General features: G+C 46.7%; 3 protein-coding genes across 5 annotated transcripts in view; 2 read left to right on the forward strand and 1 right to left on the reverse strand.

Annotated features, from left to right (window-relative positions):
* Positions 1 to 9762, forward strand: part of LOC128338542 (zinc finger protein 271-like) — a 26966-nt gene extending 17204 nt beyond the window's left edge. The window contains exon 4 of the mRNA XM_053281147.1: positions 8316 to 9762. Coding sequence (XP_053137122.1) covers positions 8316 to 9508 — 1193 coding nt within the window. The 3' untranslated portion in view covers positions 9509 to 9762. The remainder of the gene's footprint in view (positions 1 to 8315) is intronic.
* Positions 1 to 22199, reverse strand: part of LOC128338529 (zinc finger protein 154-like) — a 117951-nt gene that overhangs the window by 65892 nt on the left and 29860 nt on the right. The gene's annotated exons all lie outside the window — the stretch shown is intronic.
* Positions 12209 to 20651, forward strand: LOC128338539 (zinc finger protein 239-like). 3 transcript variants are annotated; one of them, XM_053281139.1, is made up of 4 exons: positions 12209 to 12576; positions 15011 to 15131; positions 15875 to 15937; positions 19258 to 20651. In XM_053281139.1, the coding sequence occupies exon 4, from the start codon at positions 19497 to 19499 to the stop codon at positions 20415 to 20417; it is 921 nt and encodes a 306-aa protein (XP_053137114.1). In that variant the 5' UTR covers positions 12209 to 12576; positions 15011 to 15131; positions 15875 to 15937; positions 19258 to 19496; the 3' UTR covers positions 20418 to 20651. The 3 variants fall into 3 exon arrangements, with proteins under 3 accessions (XP_053137114.1, XP_053137115.1, XP_053137116.1); XM_053281140.1 differs by lacking the exon at positions 15875 to 15937; XM_053281141.1 differs by lacking the exon at positions 15875 to 15937 and having other exon boundaries at positions 19261 to 20651.

Here is a 22199-nt window from a genome sequence, read left to right on the forward strand (position 1 = left end):
CAATCCTGAGAATCCACTTTCTCCTATTTGCTGGTTGGCTTTGCTTCTGCTTTGGGAGGCAGAGTTAAAAACAGAGAGAGTAATTGTGGCGGTGCCTAGGGTGCAGACCTCAGAGGGGTGCAGAGTATAGAGCAGGGATTCTCAAACTTGGGTCCTCAGGTGTTATGGGACTTCAACTCCCATAATCCCCAGCCTCAGTGGCCTTTGGTTGGGGATTATGGGAGTTGAAGTCCAATAACACCTGAGGACCCAAGTTTGAGACTCACTGGATAGAGTGTCAATGTGTTAAGAGTGTGAGAAACCAGAATAATGAGTAGAAATAGGAAAAAAACCCAGTTCATTGTTTTCGACACTAACAATACTGTTAAACTTAATTCATGAATTATAAAGAAAAAACATCTACTGAAGATGTACTTAAGGCCTGCATGAATTTGGAAAAAATCATTGATGTATAATGGAAACAAAGATATTGATGCTGAAGATCTGTGTTGTGAACTTATGGCAATAGCTCGAAGACTTCCAAAGTCTATGCTGCCACAAGGAATACTTCTGTTCAGACTACAACAAAAACTCCTGGATAATGTGCCCACTGTTTCCGTTGCTCTAAGGATCCTTCTCAGACTTCCAGTATCAGTGGCAAGTGGTGAACGTAGTTTCTCAAAGCTCAAAGTTATAAAAACGTACATACGCTCAACAATGTCGCAAAAGAGACTAGTTGGCTTGGGAAGTATATCAATTGAACGTGAACAGACATCAGCACTTAATCGGATTGAATTGGTGACAAAATTTGCAAAGGGAAAGGCGCGCAAAGTGAGATTTTGATGTGTCGAGGGTTGTGTTGCCCTTGGCGAAGGTATGCACTCTACAGTGTGCCTTTCTAGTTCAAAATGACTTGTGTGCCAAAATATTTTCTTTTGTATTTGAGAAAGATAAATAAAAATGGATGTCTTGCCTACTCTTGCAATTTAAAATAAATTTAGCCGTTTCAAGTTTGGTGCTTTTCATTTTTTCTACAATGAAATTTTTCTACGGTTGAAATTTTTGGAGCGGGGTGCAAGTACGTAGCCTTGCCTAGGGTGCAAAATAGCCTGGCACCTGCCCTGAGAGTAATACTGATGTGTTATCAAAAGTTGCAATTTCGTATAGCTCCTTTGGGGTGAAAAAAGATGTTTGGTATGTTTAGCCTAAGGAGATGGAATAGCCATCGTCAAGTATTTGAAGGGGTGTCCCATAGAACAGGGAGTAAACTTCTTCTTGGTGGCTTCTGAGGTGAGGATTAGGACCAGGGGGTTGAAATGACCAGGAAGCAGATTTAGGCTAGACATTGGGAAGAATGTGCCAACTGTTAGAACTGTTGGACGGTGGAACAGCCTGCCTCATGCAGTGGTGGACATGGTCAGCCTAGGACTCAATTGCCCAACTCCTGGCTGCAGTCTCCTGAAATCTGCATATTTCCCTGTGTGTGTGTGTGTAGTCTCTCCCCCGTTTTGCGGAAAAACACTGGTATTCTAGCAAAAAGAACACCGCGCTATCCCTTCAAATGACCTGCCCTCGCAGGGGGGCCATTTAAAGGGATAGCTCAGTATGAGCGGCCGGTGGGTTGCGGGGAGGCATGGGGCGGGTCGCCCCCTCCCTCTCCACCACTGCACCCTCTACAGTTACTGCTCCCAGGAGTGGTTCAAAGGCACATCCGTGCCTAGCTGATTGGGTTGCCACCTCCCACCCACTGCGGCTGCAAATCAAAGGTAATTTCCCAGCACTTCATTTTTTTCAAAAAATGCTGAAAGGAGGCTCCCCCATACCGATCGATTCGGATTCGATTCAAATCAAGTCTGAATCGAATTGGCCTGTCTGGGGCCAATTCCTTTTGTGTTTGAATCGAAACAACACATTTGGATTCGAACATCATCTCTACACACACACACACACACACACACACACACACACACACACACGTTGACACACACAGCATTTTTAATACCTGGGTTCTGGAGGGCACAAACAGCAACTGAACTGAAAAGAATGCAAGACTATAAAACAGGTATATTTATGCAAATAGGCATTAGCAGACACATTTCAACACACAACACCTTCCCATCCCACATATTTCTTTCCCCTGGTGCAGCGTGGACTGGTGATGTAGCGGCCACACCACCCGGGACAGACTAAAGAGGATTTGGGGGACCTAAGTGGCACAGCGGGGAAGTGCTTGACTAATAAGCAGAAGGTTGCTGGTTCGAATCCCTGCTGGTACTAGATCGGGCAGCAGCGATCGAGGAAGGTGCTGAAAGGCATCATCTCATACTGCGCGGGAGGAGGCAATGGGAAACCCTTCCTGTATTCTACCAAAGACAACCACAGGGTTCTGTGGGCGCCAGGAGTCAAAATCCACTTGATGGCACGTTTTACCTTTAGGTGGTGTGAAGGCCCAGAAGTCCATGGGTAAGAGTAGCTCTGAAAAGGAGGACAAGCACTTGTGCCCCCACTCCATTGGGGAATTCATGGCCCCCCTGTTTCCTTCCCTTCAGCTGCTCACATGGCCGAAGCCTTCCCTGTAGACAAATTCCCTGTTGTGATGGTCTCATCTCAAAAAAAGGGGGGGGGAAGGGGAAAAACAACAACCAAACATCATAGAGCAAGGGAAATGTACATTAAAAAGCAATCCAAGAGATTGAGGAGCTGAAGCACCTTCCTGGTGAGGAAAGACTAAAGATGATTTTCCATTTTTGAATCTAAGAGACCAGAAAGGCGAAATTGACTAGAGATGTATAAATTTACAAACGATAGGCTTAGAATGAACACAAGTTTTATCCACCCACTCTCACAACAAGGGAATGTATGCTCCCGGAAAGAAAGTGATTGGAAGTTGATTTTCTGATTTTTTTAAAAAAGCAGCCCTTGAGGAATTAACTTCTGGCAGGGCTTCTCAGTCACAAGACCCCCCAGATGCTGTTGGGACTACAAATGCCATCATCCCCTGCCACAATGACCCAGTACAATCTGAGTGGTGTACAATCTGGGTGAGCATGAGCAGGTGCATGTGCCACTGTCAGGCGAGGACAGGAGATTCCTCCTTTCCCCTCGACTCAATCTCCAACTCTCAGCAGCAGCTGACCCCCTTCCAAAGGTCAGACCTGCTGACCTCCCTCCAGGACCTCCCTGTCCCATGGTGGGGGCTGGGATGTGGAGGAGGTGGGGGGTCCAATCCTTCAGCCCCACTTTCATCAGGGAATCAGCAGCCTTGAAGTGAACAGAAACTTGAAGCCTTGAAGAACAGAAACTGGAGAGGAGAGCTGGTCTTGTGGTAGCAAGCATGACTTGTCCCCATAGCTAAGCAGGGTCTGCCCTGGTTGCATATGAATGGAGACTTGATGTGTGAGCACTGCAAGATCTTCCCCTTGGGGGATGGAGCCGCTCTGGGAAGAGCATCTAAGCTCCAAGTTCCCTCCCTGGCAGCATCTCCAAGATCAGGCTGAGAGAGATTCATGCCTGCAACCTTGGAGAAGCCGCTGCCAGTCTGTGAAGACAATCCTGAGCTAGATAGACCTATGGTCTGACTCAGTATATGGCAGTTTCCGAAGTTCCTATGTAACCTATTTCTTCCTTCCACCCACCCACCCCCTTTTCTCCCCCTGTCCTCAGAAGCAGACTGGAGGATCCTCCAGAGATCTTTTCTACTTGGGACTGAAATGGCACCGCCTGCCAAGGAAATCTGCATGTTGCTGTATCATGCATCAGCCTGCCTGCCCCAGGGTTCCCCTCCCCTGTCTCTCCCTCCTCGGCCTCTGTTCCTGCTCCTTCCTTGTCTGCTTGCAGGGGTGTGTGTGTGTGTGTGTGTGTGTGTGTGTGTGTGTGTGTGTGTGTGTGTGTGTGACCAACCTGGAGCACCCCCCCAGCTTGTGCCCTCCTTATCCTCACCGTCCCCACCAGCTAAATGCAAAGATCTCCTCCTAGAGAGATCAGGCTTTGTTTGCCCTCCTTGGGTTTGGGCAGGTGGGTGCAGCCTTGATGGCTCAGCCAATGGGAGAAAGGAGGGGGAGGCGGTTGGTATAGGAGCCGGAGGACCAGTTGGAGGCTGCTTGGGAGTTGGGGATGCCCAGAAGCAGCATGGCCGGAGGAGCTTCAGCAGGAGGAGGGCAGGAGCCGCAGAGTGTCCGGCCTGCGTGACATGACGTTGCATTGGAAGCAGCGACCAGAAGTTGGTGCAGCTGAGAGGAGGAAGAGGAATGGATTGAAGGGGTGGAGTGGGGAGCTCAGCAGGGTTAGATGCATGCCTTAGCTGCAGAAGCGTGTCTGGGAATGAAGAGCAGGCGTTTCCTTTAATTCTCCGTTGCTTCTTTGGGTCTGGAAGGAGGCTGCAAGAGAAGCATTGCCGGCATTTCTACACACGCGCAGATCACGAACCCAGCCTGGGATATCCGTGGCTGGTTCTTGAATGCTGTGGGTGGAGAGGAAGGTAAGGGAAAGGCAACAGCAGCACCCTGGGGAAGGGGTGGAGGGAGCGGTGGTCTCTCTCCCGCTCGCTCGCTCTCTGCAGTATTTTCTGCAGTGAAAAAAAGTCTCAGCATGGCGGTGAGGAACTCAGCCAGCCCAGTGGCATCACCCCCTGCAGGTTGTGTGGGTGGGTGGTGGGATAGGGACAGGGGCGTAGCAAGGTTAGAGTGGGCCCAGAGACAAGATTTGAAAATGCCCCCCTCCCCTCCATCACTGAAGCTCAGCTCATGAAGTAAAGAAATCTTAAATGGGGCTGAATAGTGGTAACAAAAAGCATTGCAAAATCTCTCTCTCTCTCTCTCCCCCCTATGTGCCACAATAGAACATCATCCCAAATTATTTTTTAAAAGGTTTTGTAAATTATGGGCCATGCAAGTCATTTAATGGTACTAGAGAAAGACATGCTGTTCTGGTAGCTACAGGTCTTAACACTCATGTCAATTTCGGTGGATGGATCCAGCCAGGGGCGTATCTAGGGTAGGGCAGGCAGGGCACGTGCCCCGGGTGCCACTTGAAGGGGGGGGCATTTTTTAAAATTATAAAAAAAAATTTAAATGGCCACTGCACTTGCTCAAATGCCTCTGTGAGGCCCTAGATATTTTAAAAAAATTTAATATAATATAAGTCACTGTACATATAGTCAGTTTGGCATTATGTACAGAGAATCAGGCTTGTGAATACTGAGCTGAAGCTTATAAGCTAGGATTGTATTCATTTGCTCTTACTTTGCTTCTTGTGATAAGTTTTTAGATTGTGAGCCCTTTGGGGACAGGGAGCCATCTTATTTATCTTATTTATCTTATTTATTTATTATTTCTCTGTGTAAACCACCCTGAGCCATTTTTGGAAGGGCGGTATAGAAATTGAATGAATGAATGAATGAATGAGTGAAGTGAGTTAAATGTGATGTCTTAATAATATGGCTATTAATGGTGAGTTTGTCTTTGAGTCAGTGTGAAATCCTTAGTATTAAGGCCCACTGGGAGTTTCTTGCTCTCTTTCTCTCATTTTAACCATCTTTCTGAAATACTAGAATATATTCCAAGCAGTGACACAGTTTACTCTGCATATCCTTTAATTATTTTCGAGTATCTGGGAAAAGTCAAATTCTCCATTTATTTTTAAAACTTATGCAAAAGTGATGCTATAATGCATAGTAGAGAATTAGACAGGCACTTCTGTTTAGTTTTCCAACACCTCCACACAGTATTGGGATATTTCATGAGCCCCAGCATACTGAAAATTGTAGTTTTCCTGGTCTGGCTATGTCCACTGCTAAATAGTTTTTGAAATATTAAAAGATTAATGAGCTTGACTTGTATTTTTGAGCTGATATTATGGTAAAGTTATCTGAAAGATGAGTGTCAGATGCTTGGACAGGGGGCGCAATTTCAGTGCTTGCCCTAGGCGCTATTTTCCCTAGATGCGCCTCTGGATCCAGCTGAAGGAAGCCCGGGTGGGTGCGCGGCTGGGGGAGTCAATCATGTGACTTGCCTCTGGGGGCCCCCCAAGGGGGAAGGGAAGGCCTGTACAGTCTGATTCGGAAGATGCAATTGGAAGAATACCCTCCACCCACATTGGTCTGTTCATCTGAATCTGTTTTCCAAGGGGATAGAAAAGCCACAGATAGCCAAAGCAAACGTTTCAAAGTATCTTTGGAACTGGCCCTTTTGTCTCCTTGCAAATAAGAGGAGAACGGAAAGAATCACTCGTGAAATATTAATTGCAAGTAGAAACTTTCCCCTCTCCAGGAGCTTTCCCCGACAGCAGGCTTTACTGGGGGTTTACTGCCAGGCTTTACTCTTGAGTTTGAAGTTGCACCAAAATACTGATGAAAAAAGTGGATTTTTAAGAAACCCTGGATATTAATCAGGCTACACTCTTGTCGTGTAATGAAAAAGCTGAATCCTGTGTGAAGGGCTCCCAGATAGCTTGCAGAGACCTTGGGGTAAATATGGCCAATAAGTGAATGCACAACTCCATTCCAGAGATGCAAACTAAAGGCCCGGTGTGAAAAACCTCCAGCTCAACATTCGCTGTTTGCTGGGAGCTTTGGAAGCAATCTGGGTTTGAAGCCAAGAGCTTCTGCAAACCCTCCTGGCCTCTTTTTATCCCTATCCAGGGGCGTAAGTATAATAGGGCAAGGGGAGACAGTTGTCTGGGGACCCACTGCCTGCAACCTCAGAGAAGATGCTGCCAATCCGTGCAGACAACACTGAGCTAGATGGACCAAGGGTCTGACTCAGTAGAAGGCAGCTTCTTATGTTCCTAAGTTGGATGGTTGTGGGAGGCAAGGAATGCTAACATGAGGCAGAATGGGGCTTCATCAGCAAATGGAGAGTGGAATAAAGGTCTGACATTTGCAACAAAACTGACCCCTTTACTTGCTCCCACAGATGCCTCTAAGGAGCTAAAACCCAGTTGCCTCAGCAGGGAAGTCATATAAGGCTTCGCGGTGCAACGTCCCGCTTTTGCCTGATGCTTCCTAGTCCATCCCTGAGGAAAGGGGTCCCTCTGATGCACCAGAGCCACAAGGATCCAACCACCAACAGAGGAAGGATGAGGTTGTATATTAATCTCTGCGCCGCCCCCCCACCGGGCTTTCTATCCTTGCTTCTTTTCTTAAGTCCAAAAACCTGTTTCCCTCTAGCCTCCTTTCTTTGGCCAGCCTGGAAGTTGTTGTTGTTGTTGTTATTTTATTTTATTTTATTTTATTTTATTTTATTTTATTTTATTTTATTTTATTCAATTTCTATACTGCCCTTCCAAAAATGGCTCAGGGTGGTTTACACAGAGAAATAATAAATAAATAAGATAGATCCCTGTCCCCAAAGGGCTCACAGTCATCTAAAGTTATCTTAATTCAGACCCTAAGCTAAATTTCCTTTTTGCATTTATCTGGTTAGTCTTGTAATGTATTATTTAGTAGTAATATTGCTTTAATCAACTATCTTATTCCCCTACCCTGCTATAAAATCCCTGCCCTATAATACCCCTACCCTACAATAAATCCTTGTTTGTTTTTGAACTTCAATCTTTCTCTCTGTCTTTTTTTCTGCAACCAAAGTTTTGCGTGAAAATTATTCTGATGTGGAACTGTTCCACCTGAGTGAGCTAATTTCCCCACACAAAACCCAAACACAATTTTGGGGTGCTCACCAATCACCCCGGGGCAGTTCCATTAACGTTAAAATCATTCCATCCAGGGAGAAGCACTCTAGGCAGAAATGCAGCAATCTTTTAATTTAGAATTCAGATTAACTGAAATGTCCTCTCTATTCTGTATGCAAGGTTTGCCTTTCTGCCAGACCCTGTTCCCCCATTTTTTCAGACATTCTCATCAAAGACATCAGACATCTCATCTCATCAAAGACATCTCATCAAAGACATTTAGCCCACAGAGGCCATGGGAGGGGTAAACTGGCTACTGGGTTCTTGCACTCAAGGCATGCCTTAGAAAGCCATTTTTGTTTCCATTTTGGTACCATCTAAACCACGAGCTTCTGGCAGGGAGAGTCACGGGGTGAAGGGTGCGAGGAAGGGGGTATGCTCCAACAAGGCTCTGACCAGTTTTCTCTCTTCCAGCAGGAGACAGTTGGGAGAGGAAGAATGAGGGGAAACCCAATGGAGGATTGCTGAGAAGTGCCAGATGGAAAAAGAGGAAAAACCCAAAAATAAGCAGAATGGGAATGGATCTTCTGCTTTGCAGCATGGAATTATGAAAAACCTACGTAGCAGTAAAGAGTAAAAAACCTGTGCCCTCCACTTAGGAAAAGCTTAGGTTCTGAAAAGCTTTCAGCCTCAGTGGAAAATGCACGCAGGGGAGAAACCATATGCATGCCTGCAGTGTGGAAAGAGCTTCAGGTGGAGTGGAACTCTTACTATTCACCGGAGAACCCACACTGGAGAGAAACCATATAAATGTTTAGAGTGCGGGAAGAGCTTCAGTCAGAGTGGAGAGCTTTCTAAACATCATAGAATCCACACTGGGGAGAAACCATATAAATGCTTCGAGTGTGGAAAGAGCTTCAAGCAGAGTGGAGAGCTTACTATACACCATAGAACACATACTGGGGAGAAACCATATATATGTTTAGAGTGTGGAAAAAGCTTCAAACACAGTGGAGCTCTTAGTAGTCATCACAGAACCCACACTGGTGAGAAACCACATAAATGTTTGGAGTGTGGCAAGAGCTTCAGTGATCGTGGATATCTTACTATACATCATAGAACCCACACTGGGGAGAAACCATATACATGTTTAGAGTGTGGAAAGAGCTTCAGCAACAGTGGATATCTTACTATACACCATAGAACCCACACTGGGGAGAAACCATATAAATGTTTGAAGTGTGGAAAGTGCTTCAATCAGAGTGGAGCTCTTACTAGTCATTATCGAACCCACACTGGGGAGAAACCTCATAAATGCTTGGAGTGTGGAAGGAGCTTTAGGCAGAGTGGAGACCTTACTTCACACCGCAAAACCCACACTGCAGAGAAACCACATAGATGCTTGGAGTGTGGAAAGAGCTTCAGACACAGTATAGCTCTTATTATACACCATAGAACCCACACTGGGGAGAAACCATATAAATGCTTCGAGTGTGGAAAGAGCTTCATCCATAGTGGAAAGTTGGCTTCACACCATAGAACCCACACCGGAGAGAAACCATACAAATGCTTGCATTGTGGGAAGAACTTCAGCCGGAGGGGAGATCTTACCTTACACCACAGGATCCACACTGGGGAGAAACCACATAAATGCTTGGAGTGTGGTAAGAGCTTCAGAATGCGTGGACACCTTACTTCACACCATAGAACCCATACTGGAGAGAAACCATATAAGTGCCTGGAGTGTGGAAAGGGCTTCAGTGATAGTGGATCTCTTACTAAACACCACAGAACCCACACTGGGGAGAAACCATATAAATGCTTCGAATGTGGGAAGAATTTCAAACACAGTGTATCTCTTACTTCACACCATAGAATCCACACTGGGGAGAAACCTCATTAAGGCTTGGGAGAAGGAAGGCACATTCTAATGCACATCAAAAAGCTCTAATGGTGTATCAATCCTACATATGAAACTGCAGGAAAGCCTGGGAATCTGCCTCAGTTTGTGAAACATAAAACCTTGTGTGATTTCCTTTCTTTTAATTATTATTTTGTCTTGCCATTATCCTTTTTACCCTGAGGGAATTGGGAACCTGTGTTCATAGATGAGTCTTTGTTCCTTTGTTATGAATTAAACTGCATAATTGGTGCAAATAGATTGGTGGATGTTAGTGTTTTAGAGCATATGCTTTTCATTGCCTCTGAGTACATTTCTGTGCAGTTCTTGGAATGTGAAATCTGGGTGAAGCAGGAGGAGGGGAGGTAAAGTGTGCTGTCAAGTCAATTTCAACTCCTGGCACCCACATTGCCCTGTGGTTGTCTTTGGTAGAATACAGGAGGGGTTTCCCATTGCCTCCTCCCACGCAGTATGAGATTATGTCTTTCAGCATCTTCCTATCTCGCTGCTGCCCGATATAGTAGCAGCGGGGATTCAAACCGGCAACCTTCTGCTTGTTAGTCAAGCATTTCCTTTTCCAACTCCCAAATTCTCCTGTCCAAGAAGATCTGGTGCAAATTTTCTCTCTTTGCTTTTCTAGAGAGAAGGGTAAATAATGAAATAGCTCATCCGCTAGGGAGCCCTCACACTTGTTCTTGACCCGCAACTCCCTTCATTTCTAGCCACAACGGCCCTAACCAACAGGGTTGCGCAGGCCCACAACCTCACACGTCCCATTTTGATAATTCAACCTCCCAAACACTCGTCCCATTTTGAAGCCATCAGTCCTCCATCAGAACACCTTCATTATGTCCGGTACGTTTGGGCCAAGGGCATTGAAAGCATCCTCTTAGGATTTTGTACCAGGTCCACAATCCTTTTTATGAAATCTCCCTCCATGTCCTGATCACCTGCAGGATAGGACCCTTACCACCACATGAAATTTGGGAGGGGGGGAATCCTGCATGATCACCCATCTTTTCTTTTTCTCCCCCCCCCCTTTTTTTTCAGCATGGCAGTATTTTAAATTAGAGTTCTGGGAGCAGTTAACAGTACTTTCTGGGTAGCTCACCCACCTCCTTCTAATGGGTGGGCTGACCCACCACGACTTCCACTGTGATTTCTTCTGGGCTCAAGGCCATGGGCCCCACCAGTCCAAAGAGGCAGGCCCCAGAACCTCCCTTTCACAGGCAAATGGAAAGGTCATGGATTGAGGGTGGAAGAGAAGATGGGGAGAAGGCCCCCTGACAGCCAACATAATGTGTTGATAGAAAAAGTGCTTGCAGCTTTCTTGCCGCTAATGCAAACACACACAACCCTGTAGGTGACAGGTTTATCCGTATCTGCCATTAGCCATCCAACCTTAAGGTCATATCCACCTAGAACTGTGAAAAGTAAGAAGGAACCCTTCCATGGATGAATTATACAGAAGGCAGAATAAAATGTATGGTGTGCTGAGTTTGATTTGCTGCTCCACAAATATAAAGGCATGTATGAACTGCCTTTGGAATAAATCTTGCTGCAAGTAAGTTAGTAGGTTTTATTTGCCGAATCAGCATTTAAAAAGAAATAGAAAAAGAAAAAGCTCCCACCAGTAAAAAGAATAAACTCAAATTGCTCCGTTGACACAAATAGAGAACCATTTGCTATTGTTAATGCTGCAATTCTATCTACTCACTATATATCTGAGAGTGTAGTGTGGTGTAGTGGTTAGAGTGCTGGACTAGGACCGGGGAGACCCGAGTTCAAATCCCCATTCAGCCATGAAACTAGCTGGGTGACTCTGGGCCAGTCACTTCTCTCTCAGCCTAACCTGCTGGGTTGTTGTGAAAGAGAAACTCAAGTATGTAGGACACCGCTCTGGGTTCCTTGGAGGAAGAGCAGGATATAAATGTAAAAATAAATCATCATCATCATCATCATCATCATCACGATCACGGATTTACTGTACCCACATTCTCAGATGTTGAAGTTTGAGATGATCTCACGGTGGATTCTACAAACTGCCATGCAAAAATTAGCAACATTTTATGTCAGAACTGGATTCTGGTGAGCCAGAAGATGGGAGGAGAGAATTGGTCTCGGGGCCGCAACAAGCATGAATTGTCCACTTTGCTAAGCAGTGTCTACCCTGGTTTCCATTTGAATGGGAGATTACATATGAGCTCTGTAAGATAGTCCTCTATGGGGCCGCTCTGGGAAGAGCATCTGCATACTTGCATGCAAAAGCTCCCTGATTCTCTCCCTGGCAGCATCTCAGAGAGAGAGAGAGAGAGAGAGAGAGAGAGAGAGAGAGAGAGAGAGAGAGAGAGACTCCTGCCTGCAACCTTGGAGATGCCGCTGCCAGTCTGTGTAGACCAGGGATTCTCAATGCTGGGTCCCCAGATGTTATTGGACTTCACCTCCCATAATCCCCAGGCAAAGGCCACTGGGGCTGGGGATTATGGGAGCTGAAGTCCAATAACATCTGGGGTGGCCCAACACTGAGAATCCCTGGTGTAGACAATCCTGAGCTAAATGGACCAATGGAGCATCCCCAACTTGGGGCCTCCTTATCCTCACCTGTCCCCACCAGCTGAATGGAAGATCTCCTCCCAGAGAAGAGCTCGGGCTTTGCACGTGGGGACCCAGGAGGTGGCTCAGCCAATGAGAAAGAGGAATGGGATGCTGTTGGGACGGGTGGACCCGTCGGAGGAGAAAGGCATGCGCATCAAATCGGGCTGCGTGCCTCCTGCATTTGGAGCAGGCGAGCAGCGACAGGGAGGCGGAGCCGAGAGGAGGGGAAGGCACCGAAGGGGCGGAGCGAAGCGAAGCGAGAATCCGAAGGGCGAGACAAAGAGCCTGCCGTCGCTGTGCAGATCGCAGAAGCGTGCTGGGAAGAAAGAGCAGGAGTCCCCCCCCGCCCCATCTGCCCCCTTGAGTCTGAGATACGGGGCAAGAGGACGGCAGCGCCACACACACACACACAGAGATCGCGAGCCCAGCCGGGAAGATCCGTGGCTGGCTCGTGAATGCTTTGGATGGAGAGGAAGGTAAGGGAAAGGCAGGGTCGGACTGGGGCGCAGGGGTGGAGGGATGGGTGGTCCCCCTCCCGGTCTCTCTGCCGTCTTTTCTGCAGTGAAAAATGTCCCGACATGGCTGCGAGGAGCTCAGCCAGCAGCAGGGAACTGTGCAAAGAGGCCCGGAGGGCGAGGGTGAGGAAGAGCTCTTCGGTCTCCGACCCCAGATTGCCTCCAAAACCCTTTGCAGTCAGTGAGTGTTGGGAAAAGGGGGAAGTTTCTCCCTGCGGTTCATATTTAAGGAGGCATTCTTTCCTTTCTCCTCCGGGTTGCAAGGAGGCCGAAATAGCTCAGGTGATGCTTATAACCGTGCATTTAGTTCAACTGTGGGTTTCTGTTCCTATGCCCACCTGGAAAACAGATGCAGATGGACAGACCAGTGTGGGCGGAGGAGGGTATTCTTCCAATCAGGGCTTCCGAATCCTACTTTGCCTTCCCTTCCCAGGTGCAGGCTTCTCCCTCCTCTCTGCCTCTGTGGTTCCCGGGCTTCCTTGGCTTGGTGGGTGAAACGGCCCCTTTGTTTCTTGACACAGCAAAAGATGGAAAAAAATTCATGTCCGGAACTCAAACACGCAGGCACGCACTTTCCACAATTATTTTGTACCAGAAAGTGGGTGGAGTGTGTGTCTAGCACGCTTGTCTCGTAAGCAGAGGCTTTATTCCACCAATGTCAGATGGTGTGGCAGAGATTAAAAACTCTCCACCTCAGGAAGGAAGGAAAAAAAATAGTGGAACAGTAAGTTAGGAGAGGAGAGCTGGTCTTGTGGTAGCAAGCAGGACTTGTCCCCATAGCTAAGCAGGGTGTGCCCTGGTTGCATTTGAATGGGAGACTTGATGTGTGAGCACTGCAAGAGATTCCCCTCAGGGGATGGAGCCGCTCTGGGAAGAGCAGAAGGTTCCCAGTTCCCTCCCTGGCAGCATCTCCAAGATAGGGCTGAGAGAGATTCCTGCCTGCAACCTTGGAGAAGCTGCTGCCAGTTTGTGAAGACAATACTGAGCTAGATAGGCCAATGGTCTGACTCAGTAAATGGCAGTTTCCTATGTTTCCTAAGTCCCACCTACAACCACCTTAAGTGGCCCCACGGGAAATGATGTGACCAGCAAGCCAGAGGTTGCCAGTTCGAATCCCCGCTGGTATGTTTCCCAGACTATGGGGAACACCTATATCGGGAAGCAGTGATATAGGAAGATGCTGAAAGGCATCATCTCACACTGCGTGGTAATGGCAATGGTAAACCCCGGCTGTATTCTACCAAAGAAAACCACAAGGCTGTGTGGTTGCCAGGAATCTATACCGACTTGACGACACACTTTACTTTACCTTTAAGTCCCACCTACACAACTGTGTGATCCAGTCCTGGGCTCTGTCCTGTTTACCATCCCAACTCTATGGTTAAGTGGGGGGAAACACCACATGGCAATGCAGACCATCATCTAATCACATGATAGTGACTACCCCACATTACATTGAGTATTTAAATCAAGGGTAGAGCACTATGGTTTTCCATTCGGATAATCATTTGTACACGGGTAGAGAAATCTATTCATGCGTTGAAAGTATATGGCCCAAAGATTCTTTTAAAGGAAGGAAAAAATTGATGCATTAGCACAAGTAGCCTTTTTGTACAGCTCTTTTGGAGTGAGAAACGATGTTGGGTATCTTTAGCCTGGAGAAGAGAAGACACAGGAGAGAGAGGGAGAATGGCCAACTTCAAATATTGGAAGGGGGTCTCTGATCGAAGAAGGAGTGAACCCATTCTCTGTTGCTCGGTGGGGGCAGGATTAGAACCAGGGGGTTGAAAAGAGAAGGAGACAGATTTAGGCTAGGTATTAGGCCTAAAAAAGCCTGGCTTGTGCAGTGGTGGGCTTCTCTTCCCCGCAGGTTTTCGAGCAGGGGGTAGACAGGCATCTGTCAGAAATGCTGTAGGCTAGCCCTGGGCTGGAGGTAGGGATGTGAGAACTGGTTTGACCTCGAGCCGGTTCGACATCAAGCCAGCCCAGTTTGAGGGCTCCCCCTTAAGCCACACTGTGCCCGGTTTGGATCAAGGTTGAACTGAACCCTCTAGGCCTGTTTGGGTTGTGTTTTTTAAAAAATTAAAATGGCGGACTTACCACCTCCAAGGCCTCAGATTGTGCTGCTGCCACCATGGGGTGTTTGTGTGTGTCCAATAACACCCCCCCTCGCCCCGGTATCCCACGAGCAGTTTTGACGCTCTCTGAGCTTGCTGTGTCCATTTTGGAGACCACCACTCATTCCCAAAGGCCATTTGTGTGGTCGGGTTGGACCTCCCTCCGGTACTCCCCTATCCCGTGGAGGATGGGATGCTGATGAGGTGGGGTTTAGCCTTTGAATCCCCTTTCATCTAGTCCACAGAGTGAAAGAAACCTATTTCTTCTTTCCCCCCAGGTTCTCCCCCTGTCCTCAGAAGCAGACTGGAGGATCCAGAGGTCTTTTCTGCTTGGGGCAGAAATGGCACCGCCTGCCGAGGAGATCTGTGTTTTGCTGTACGCATAAGCTCCACTTCCACGTGAGTTAAATCTGTGTTTTGATGTGTGCATAATCTCCCCTTCCCGCTCCTCTCCTCTCCCCTTCCCGCTCCTCTCCTCTCCCCTTCCCGCTCCTCTCCTCTCCCCTTCCCGCTCCTCTCCTCTCCCCTTCCCGCTCCTCTCCTCTCCCCTTCCCGCTCCTCTCCTCTCCCCTTCCCGCTCCTCTCCTCTCCCCTTCCCGCTCTTCTCCCCTTCCCGCTCTGGCTTTTCTCTCCCTTGGCTTCTGTCCCTGCTCTTTCCTTGTCTGCTTGCCTGGAGCGCCCTCCTTATCCTAACAGTCTCCACCTGCTCAATGGAAGATCTCCTCCTATAGAAGAGATCAGGCTTTGCCCTTGGGGTTCCATGAGGGGAGCAGCCTTGATGGCTCAGCCAATGGGAGAAAGGAATAGGATGCTGTTGGAAGACCAGTTGGAGGCTGCTTGGAAGGCAACATAAATAGCCTCCGGAGTGGGAGAAAGGCATGAGGGTCCAATCCTGTATACTGCTGCATGTGCAACATTATGTTGCCTCGGAAGTAGCAACAGGGAGGTGGAGCTGAGAAGAGGAAGTGAAGGGGTGGAGTGAATAGTTCAGAAAGGTTAGACAAAGAGCGGCATTATCTGCAGAAGTGTGCTGTGAATAAGGAGCAGGAGTTTCCCTCATCTTCAGTTGTTCCTTTGAGTCAGAGGTAGGGTGTTAGAGGACAGCACTGCATGAAATGTTTCCTGTGTTTTTGCACACACAGTGATCACCCACCCAACCTGAAGGACTCATTGCTGGTTACTGAACGCTTTGGATAAAGAGGAAAGTAAGGGGAAAGCAGCAACATACTGGGGAAGGGGTGGGAAAGCAGCAACATACTGGGGAAGGGGTGGAGGTCTCCTTCCCAGTCTCTCTGCAGTCTTTTCTGCAGTGAAAAATATCCTGTCGTGGCTGTGAGGAACTCAGCCAGCAGTGGGGATGGGGGGAGAGAAAATGGATGGGATAATTTAAGAACATAAGAACAACCCTGCTGGATCAAGCCCAAGGCTCGTCTAGTCCAGCATCCTGTTTCACACAGTGGCCCACCAGGTGCCACTGAGTAGCCTGCAACTGGTATTGAGAGGCACCCTGCCTCTGAGGCTGGAGGTGGCCTGTAGCCCTCCGACTAGTCGCTGTTGGTAGACCTCTCCTCCATGAAGTTATCCAAACCACTCTTAAAGCCATCCAGTTTGTTGGCTGTCACCACGTCTTGTAGTGATCGGCAACAGGACAGTTCCTCAAGTTGATTATGTGTTGTGTGAAAAAGTACTTCCTTTTGTCGCTTCTAAATTTCTTGGCAATCAATTTCATGGGATGACCTGTTGTTCTAGTGTTATGTAAGAGGGAGAAAAAATTATCTCTCTCCACTTTCTCCACACCATGCATGATTTTATAGACCTCTATCATGTCTCCTTGCAGTTGTGAGATCACTCGACATTCTCTCTCTGTGTGTGTGTCTGTGTGTGTCTCTGTCCGTGTGTTCCCCCGCCCCATCAACTTCGCAACGTGTGGACCAATATGAACCAAATTGGGTACAGTTGTAGGGACACCTCAATGGCGTAGTTTGTGATGATGGCATCCACCCCAATCCAAGATGGTGATGCATAAACTTTTGAGGTGTAAGTGGGCTAACTTGTTAACTGCTTAACCAATTTGAACCAAATTTGCTACAGCTGTAGGGACACATAGGGACACCTCAACAGCATATATTGTGACAATGTCATCCAACCCAATTCAAGATGGCAAACACGTAAACTTTGAGGCACAAGTGCACTAACTTGTGGGCAGTCTAACCGATTTGAACCCAATTTGGTACAGTTGTAGTGAGTGACACACAGAGACACCTCAATGGTATAGTCTGTAATTATGTCATGCACCCTGATCCAAGATGGAAGATGCATGAACATTTTTGAGGTGCAAGAGTGGACCTCGATTTGAACCAATTTAGTCCAATTGTAGAGACAGTGAAAGGAAAGGTGGCTGATTAGTTCTTACTAGAACAACTTGTTTCTAAACTAAAAAGCCCCAGGTGTTATAACCTTGCCTCATAAGGAAGGTGCTCTAGGCCCTGATCATCTTGGTTGCCCTCTTCTGCACCTTTTCCAGTTCTACAATGTCCTTCTTTAGGTGTGGTGACCAGAACTGTACACACTACTCCAAGTGTGGCTGCACCATAGTTTTCTGTAAGGGCATTATAATATTATCAGTCTTCTTTTCAATTCCCTTCCTAATGATCCCAGGCATGGAATTGGCCTTTTTCACAGCTGCTGCACATTGAGTTGACACTTTCAACGAGCTGTTCACTACAACCCCAAGATTCCTCTCCTCATCAGTAACCAACAGTTCAGATGCCATCTGCATATATGTGAAGCTGGGGATTTTTGAGCCAATATGCATCACTTTACACTTGCCGATATTGAACCACATTTGCCATTTTGTCACCCACTCACCCAGTACTGGGACCAGTCTCTTTAACCTGTTCATAAATGATCTAGAAGTTGGGGTAAGCAGAGAAGTGGCCAGATTTGCAGATGACACTAAACTATTGAGGGTACTGAAAGCCAAAACAGATTGTGAGGAGCTGCAAAAAGATCTCTCCAAATTGGGGGAGTGGGCAATAAAATGGCAAATGCAGTCCAATGTAAGCAAGTGTAAAGTGATGCATATTGGGGCAAAAAAACCTCAACTTCACATATACACTGATGAGATCTGAGCTGTCGGGTGACTGACTAGGAGAGAGATCTTGAGGGGTCATGGTGGACAGCTCATTGAAAGTGTCGACTCAGTGCTCAGCAGCTGTGGAAAATGGCCAATTCCATTCTAGGGGTAATTAGGAAGAGGATTGAAAATAAAACTGCTAATATTGTAATGCCCTTACCACAATCTATGGTGCGGCCACCTCTGGAGTACTGTGTGCAGCTTTGGTCACCATTTCTTAAGGATATTGTAGAACTGTAGAACTGCAGAAGAGGGCAACCAAAATGAGCAGGGGCCTGGAGCACCTTCTTTATGAGGCTAGGCTACAGCATCTGGGGCTCTTCACCTTGGAAAAGAGGTGACTAAGGGGAAACATGATCAAAGTGTATAAAATTATGCATGGAGTGGACAGAGGGTGGACAGAGAAATTTTTCTAATTAATTAATTCAGTGCTGCCTTATAGCTTTCTAGTTCTAGTACAGTTGGTGGGTTTTGAGATTGCTGACCTGTTATCCTTTTAAATTGTTAATTATGTCTTTTATTTAATTGTATATTCTTTTGTCTATTTTATAAATTTTTGAGTTTTAGTAATTAACTCCCTCCTTAAGATTGGGAGGTTTGGGGTGGTTTCAGTTTTATACCCTTGGGTATTGTGATATAAGTGGCATTATGTTTTTATTTTAAACTGTGTTATATGTTCTGTTCCTTCTTGTGCTGGTCATAGACTGTAAAACTTTGATGATGATGGTAGAACCCGAGGTTATCCCATGAACCTGAACGTTGGGAAATTTAGGATCAAGAAGAGGAAGTTCTTTTTCACACAGCGCATAATTAATCTATGGAATTCTTTGCCATGGGATGTGGTGATGGCCACCAGCTTGGATGGCTTTAAAAGGGGCTTAGACAAATTCATGCCGGACAGGTCTATCAATGGCTACTAGTCCGGTGGCTGTGGGCCATCTCCAGCCTCAGAGGCAAGATGCTTCTGAATACCAGTTGCAGGGGAGCAACAGCAGGAGAGAGGGCCTGCCCTCACTTCTTGTCTCCCCAGAGGCATCTGGTGGGCCACTGTGTGAAACAGGATGCTGGACTAGATAGCCTTGGGCCTCATCCTGCAGGGCTGTTCTTATGAGACTATTAGGCACTAGGATGTGACAGGTATGCCAACACCAGGTGCACAGTCTGGAAATTGGGGGTTGCTCCACAGTGTACTCAGTGGGGGGAAATAAATCCTGATAGTGACCCTGATCCACCCATTGAGTCTGGAGTGGCATTGACCCTTGATCCCAGACAGTCCCTGACAGCTGCATCTAGCGAGGTCTCAGTGCTACAGAGCAGTCTGACTTGGATCTTACAGCAAGACAATATGTACCCAACAAGGCTATGACCAGTTTTCTTTCTTGCTTACAGCAGGTGACAGCTGGGAGAGGAAGAATCCATTGGAGGATTGTCACTGTGCCAGGTGTGGGGGGAAAGGGGAAAACACAAGAATAAAAACTGGAATAATATGGAAGAATAGGAATGGATCTTCTGCTTCACAGGGTGGAATCAAAAAAAATATTGCAGCAGTAAAGGGGAAAAAGCCTGTCCCGTCCCCTCGCATAGGAAAAAGCTTAGCTTCTGAAACAAGCTTTCAAACTCAGTGGAAAATGAACGCAGGAGAGAAACCATATGAATGCTTGCAGTGTGGAAAGAGCTTCAGGCGGAGTGGAGCTCTTACTAATCACCAGAGAACCCACACTGGGGAAAAACCACATAAATGCTTGGAGTGTGGAAAAAACTTCACTACGAGAGGAGACCTTCTTGTGCACCATAGAATCCACACTGGGGAAAAACCATATAAATGCTTTGAGTGTGGAAAGAGCTTCAGACAGAGTGGAGATCTTATTTTACACCATAGAACCCACACTGGGGAGAAACCTTATAAATGCTTTGAGTGTGGAAAGAGCTTCAGTCAGAATGGAAATCTTACTATACATCGCAGAACCCACACTGGGGAGAAGCCACATAAATGCTTGGAGTGTGGAAGGAGCTTCAACCTCCGTGGACATCTTTCTATACACAACAGAACCCACACTGGGGAGAAACCATATAAATGCTTGGAGTGTGGAAGAAACTTCACCCGGAGGGAAGTTCTTACTTTACACATTAGGATCCACACTGGGGAGAAACCACATAAGTGCTTGGAATGTGGTAAGAGCTTCAGCACAAGTGGAGCTCTTACTAGTCATTATAGAACCCACACTGGGGAAAAACCATATAAATGCTTGAAGTGTGGAAAGAGCTTCATCCTCGGTGGACATCTTACTGCACACTATAGAACCCACACTGGGGAGAAGCCGTATAAATGCATGGAGTGTGGAAAGAACTTCAGGCAGAATGCACATCTTACTTTACACCATAGAACCCACACTGGGGAGAAACCACATAAGTGCTTGGAGTGTGGAAAGAGCTTCAGCCAGAGTTCATCTCTTACTAAACACCATAGAATCCACACTGGGGAGAAACCACAAAATTTTAGAGTGTGGAAAGCACTTCCGCCAGAGTGGACATCTTACTTTACTCCATAGAACCCATACTGGTGAGAAACCACATAAAGTTTTGTGGCAGAAATCATAATATGATTTCCTCAGTTAGTGAAATATAAAACCTCGTGAAATGTCTTTCTTAAAAAATTTGACTTGCCATTATCCTTTTTACCCTGAAGAAATTTGGCCCGGTGTTTACTGAATAGTTTTTGTGCCTCTGTTATGAATAAATCTGCATAATTGGTGCAAATAGATTGATGGATATTAATGTTTTAACAGCATGTGCTTTCTTTTCATTGCCTCTGAGTACATTTCTGTGCAGGTCTTGGAATGTGGAACCTGGTGAAGTAGGGTACACAATCCTCTTAGAACTCCATAATTCTCCTCTCCAAGAAGATCTGGTGCAAATTTTCTCTCTTTGCTTTTCTAGAGAGAAGGGTAAATAATGAAATAGCTCATCCACTAGGGAGCCCTCACACTTGTTCTTGACCCGCAACTCCCTTCATTTCTAGCCACAACGGCCCTAACCAACAGGGTTGCGCAGGCCCACAACCTCACACGTCCCATTTTGATAATTCAACCTCCCAAACACTCGTCCCATTTTGAAGCCATCAGTCCTCCATCAGAACACCTTCATTATGTCCAGTACGTTTTGGCCAAGGGCATTGAAAGCATCCTCTTAGGATTTTGTGCCAGGTCCACAATCCTTTTTATGAAATCTCCCTCCATGTCCTGATCACTTGCAGGATAGGACCCTTACCACCACATGAAATTTGGGAGGGGGGGAAATCCTGCATGATCACCCATCTTTTGTTTTTCTCCCCCCCCCCTTTTTTTTTTCCAGCATGGCAGTATTTTAAATTAGAGTTCTGGGAGCAGTTAACAGTACTTTCTGGGTAGCTTACCCACTTCCTTCTAATGGGTGGGCTGACCCACCACAACTTCCACTGTGATTTCTTCTGGGCTCAAGGCCATGGGCCTCACCAGTCCAAAGAGGCAGGCCCCAGAACCTCCCTTTCACAGGCAAATGGAAAAGTAATGGAGTGAGGGTGGAAGAGAAGATGGGGAGAAGGACCTCTGACTGTTAACATGATGTGAGGACAGGTAAAGTGCTTGCAGCATCCTTGCAGCTAATGCAAACACACACAACCTTGTAGGTGACAAGCTTATCCATATCTGCCAAGAGCCATCCACCCTTAAGGTCATATCCACCTAGAACTGCGAAAAGTAAGAAGGAACCATTCCATGGATGAATTATACAGTAGGCAGTATAAAACATAATGTATGGTGTGCTCAGTTTGGTTAGCTGCTCCACAAACACAAAGGCACGTATTAACTGGCCTTGGAAGAAATCTTCCTGCAAGTAAGTTAGTAGGTTTTATTTACAGTCTTAGATCAGAAAAACAACATCACCAAAACCCCTCCCAATAAATACAGTAAAGTCAAAGCTCTCAGCTGACACAGATACAGAACAATTTGCCACTGGCCGTTCTGCTATTATATCTACTCACCACCTTTATATCTGATCACGAATTTACTGTACCTGCATTCTCAGATGCTAAAGTTTGAGATGATCTCATGGTGGAATGTACAAGCTGCTGTGCAAATATTAGCAACATTTTATGTCAGCACTGAATCCTGGTCAGCTAGAAGATGGGAGAGCTGGTCTTGTGTTCGCAAGCATGAATTGTCCCCTTTGCTAAGTAGGGTCTGCCCTAGTTTGCATTTTAATAGGAGACTACATGGAAACATTGTTAAGATATACCCCTTAAGGGATGGGAATATACCCTTTAAGCGAAGAGAGCCTGTAGGAACCTGTTTTGT

The sequence above is a fragment of the Hemicordylus capensis genome, chromosome 16, assembly GCF_027244095.1.
Source record: "Hemicordylus capensis ecotype Gifberg chromosome 16, rHemCap1.1.pri, whole genome shotgun sequence".
Lineage (NCBI taxonomy): Eukaryota > Metazoa > Chordata > Lepidosauria > Squamata > Cordylidae > Hemicordylus > Hemicordylus capensis.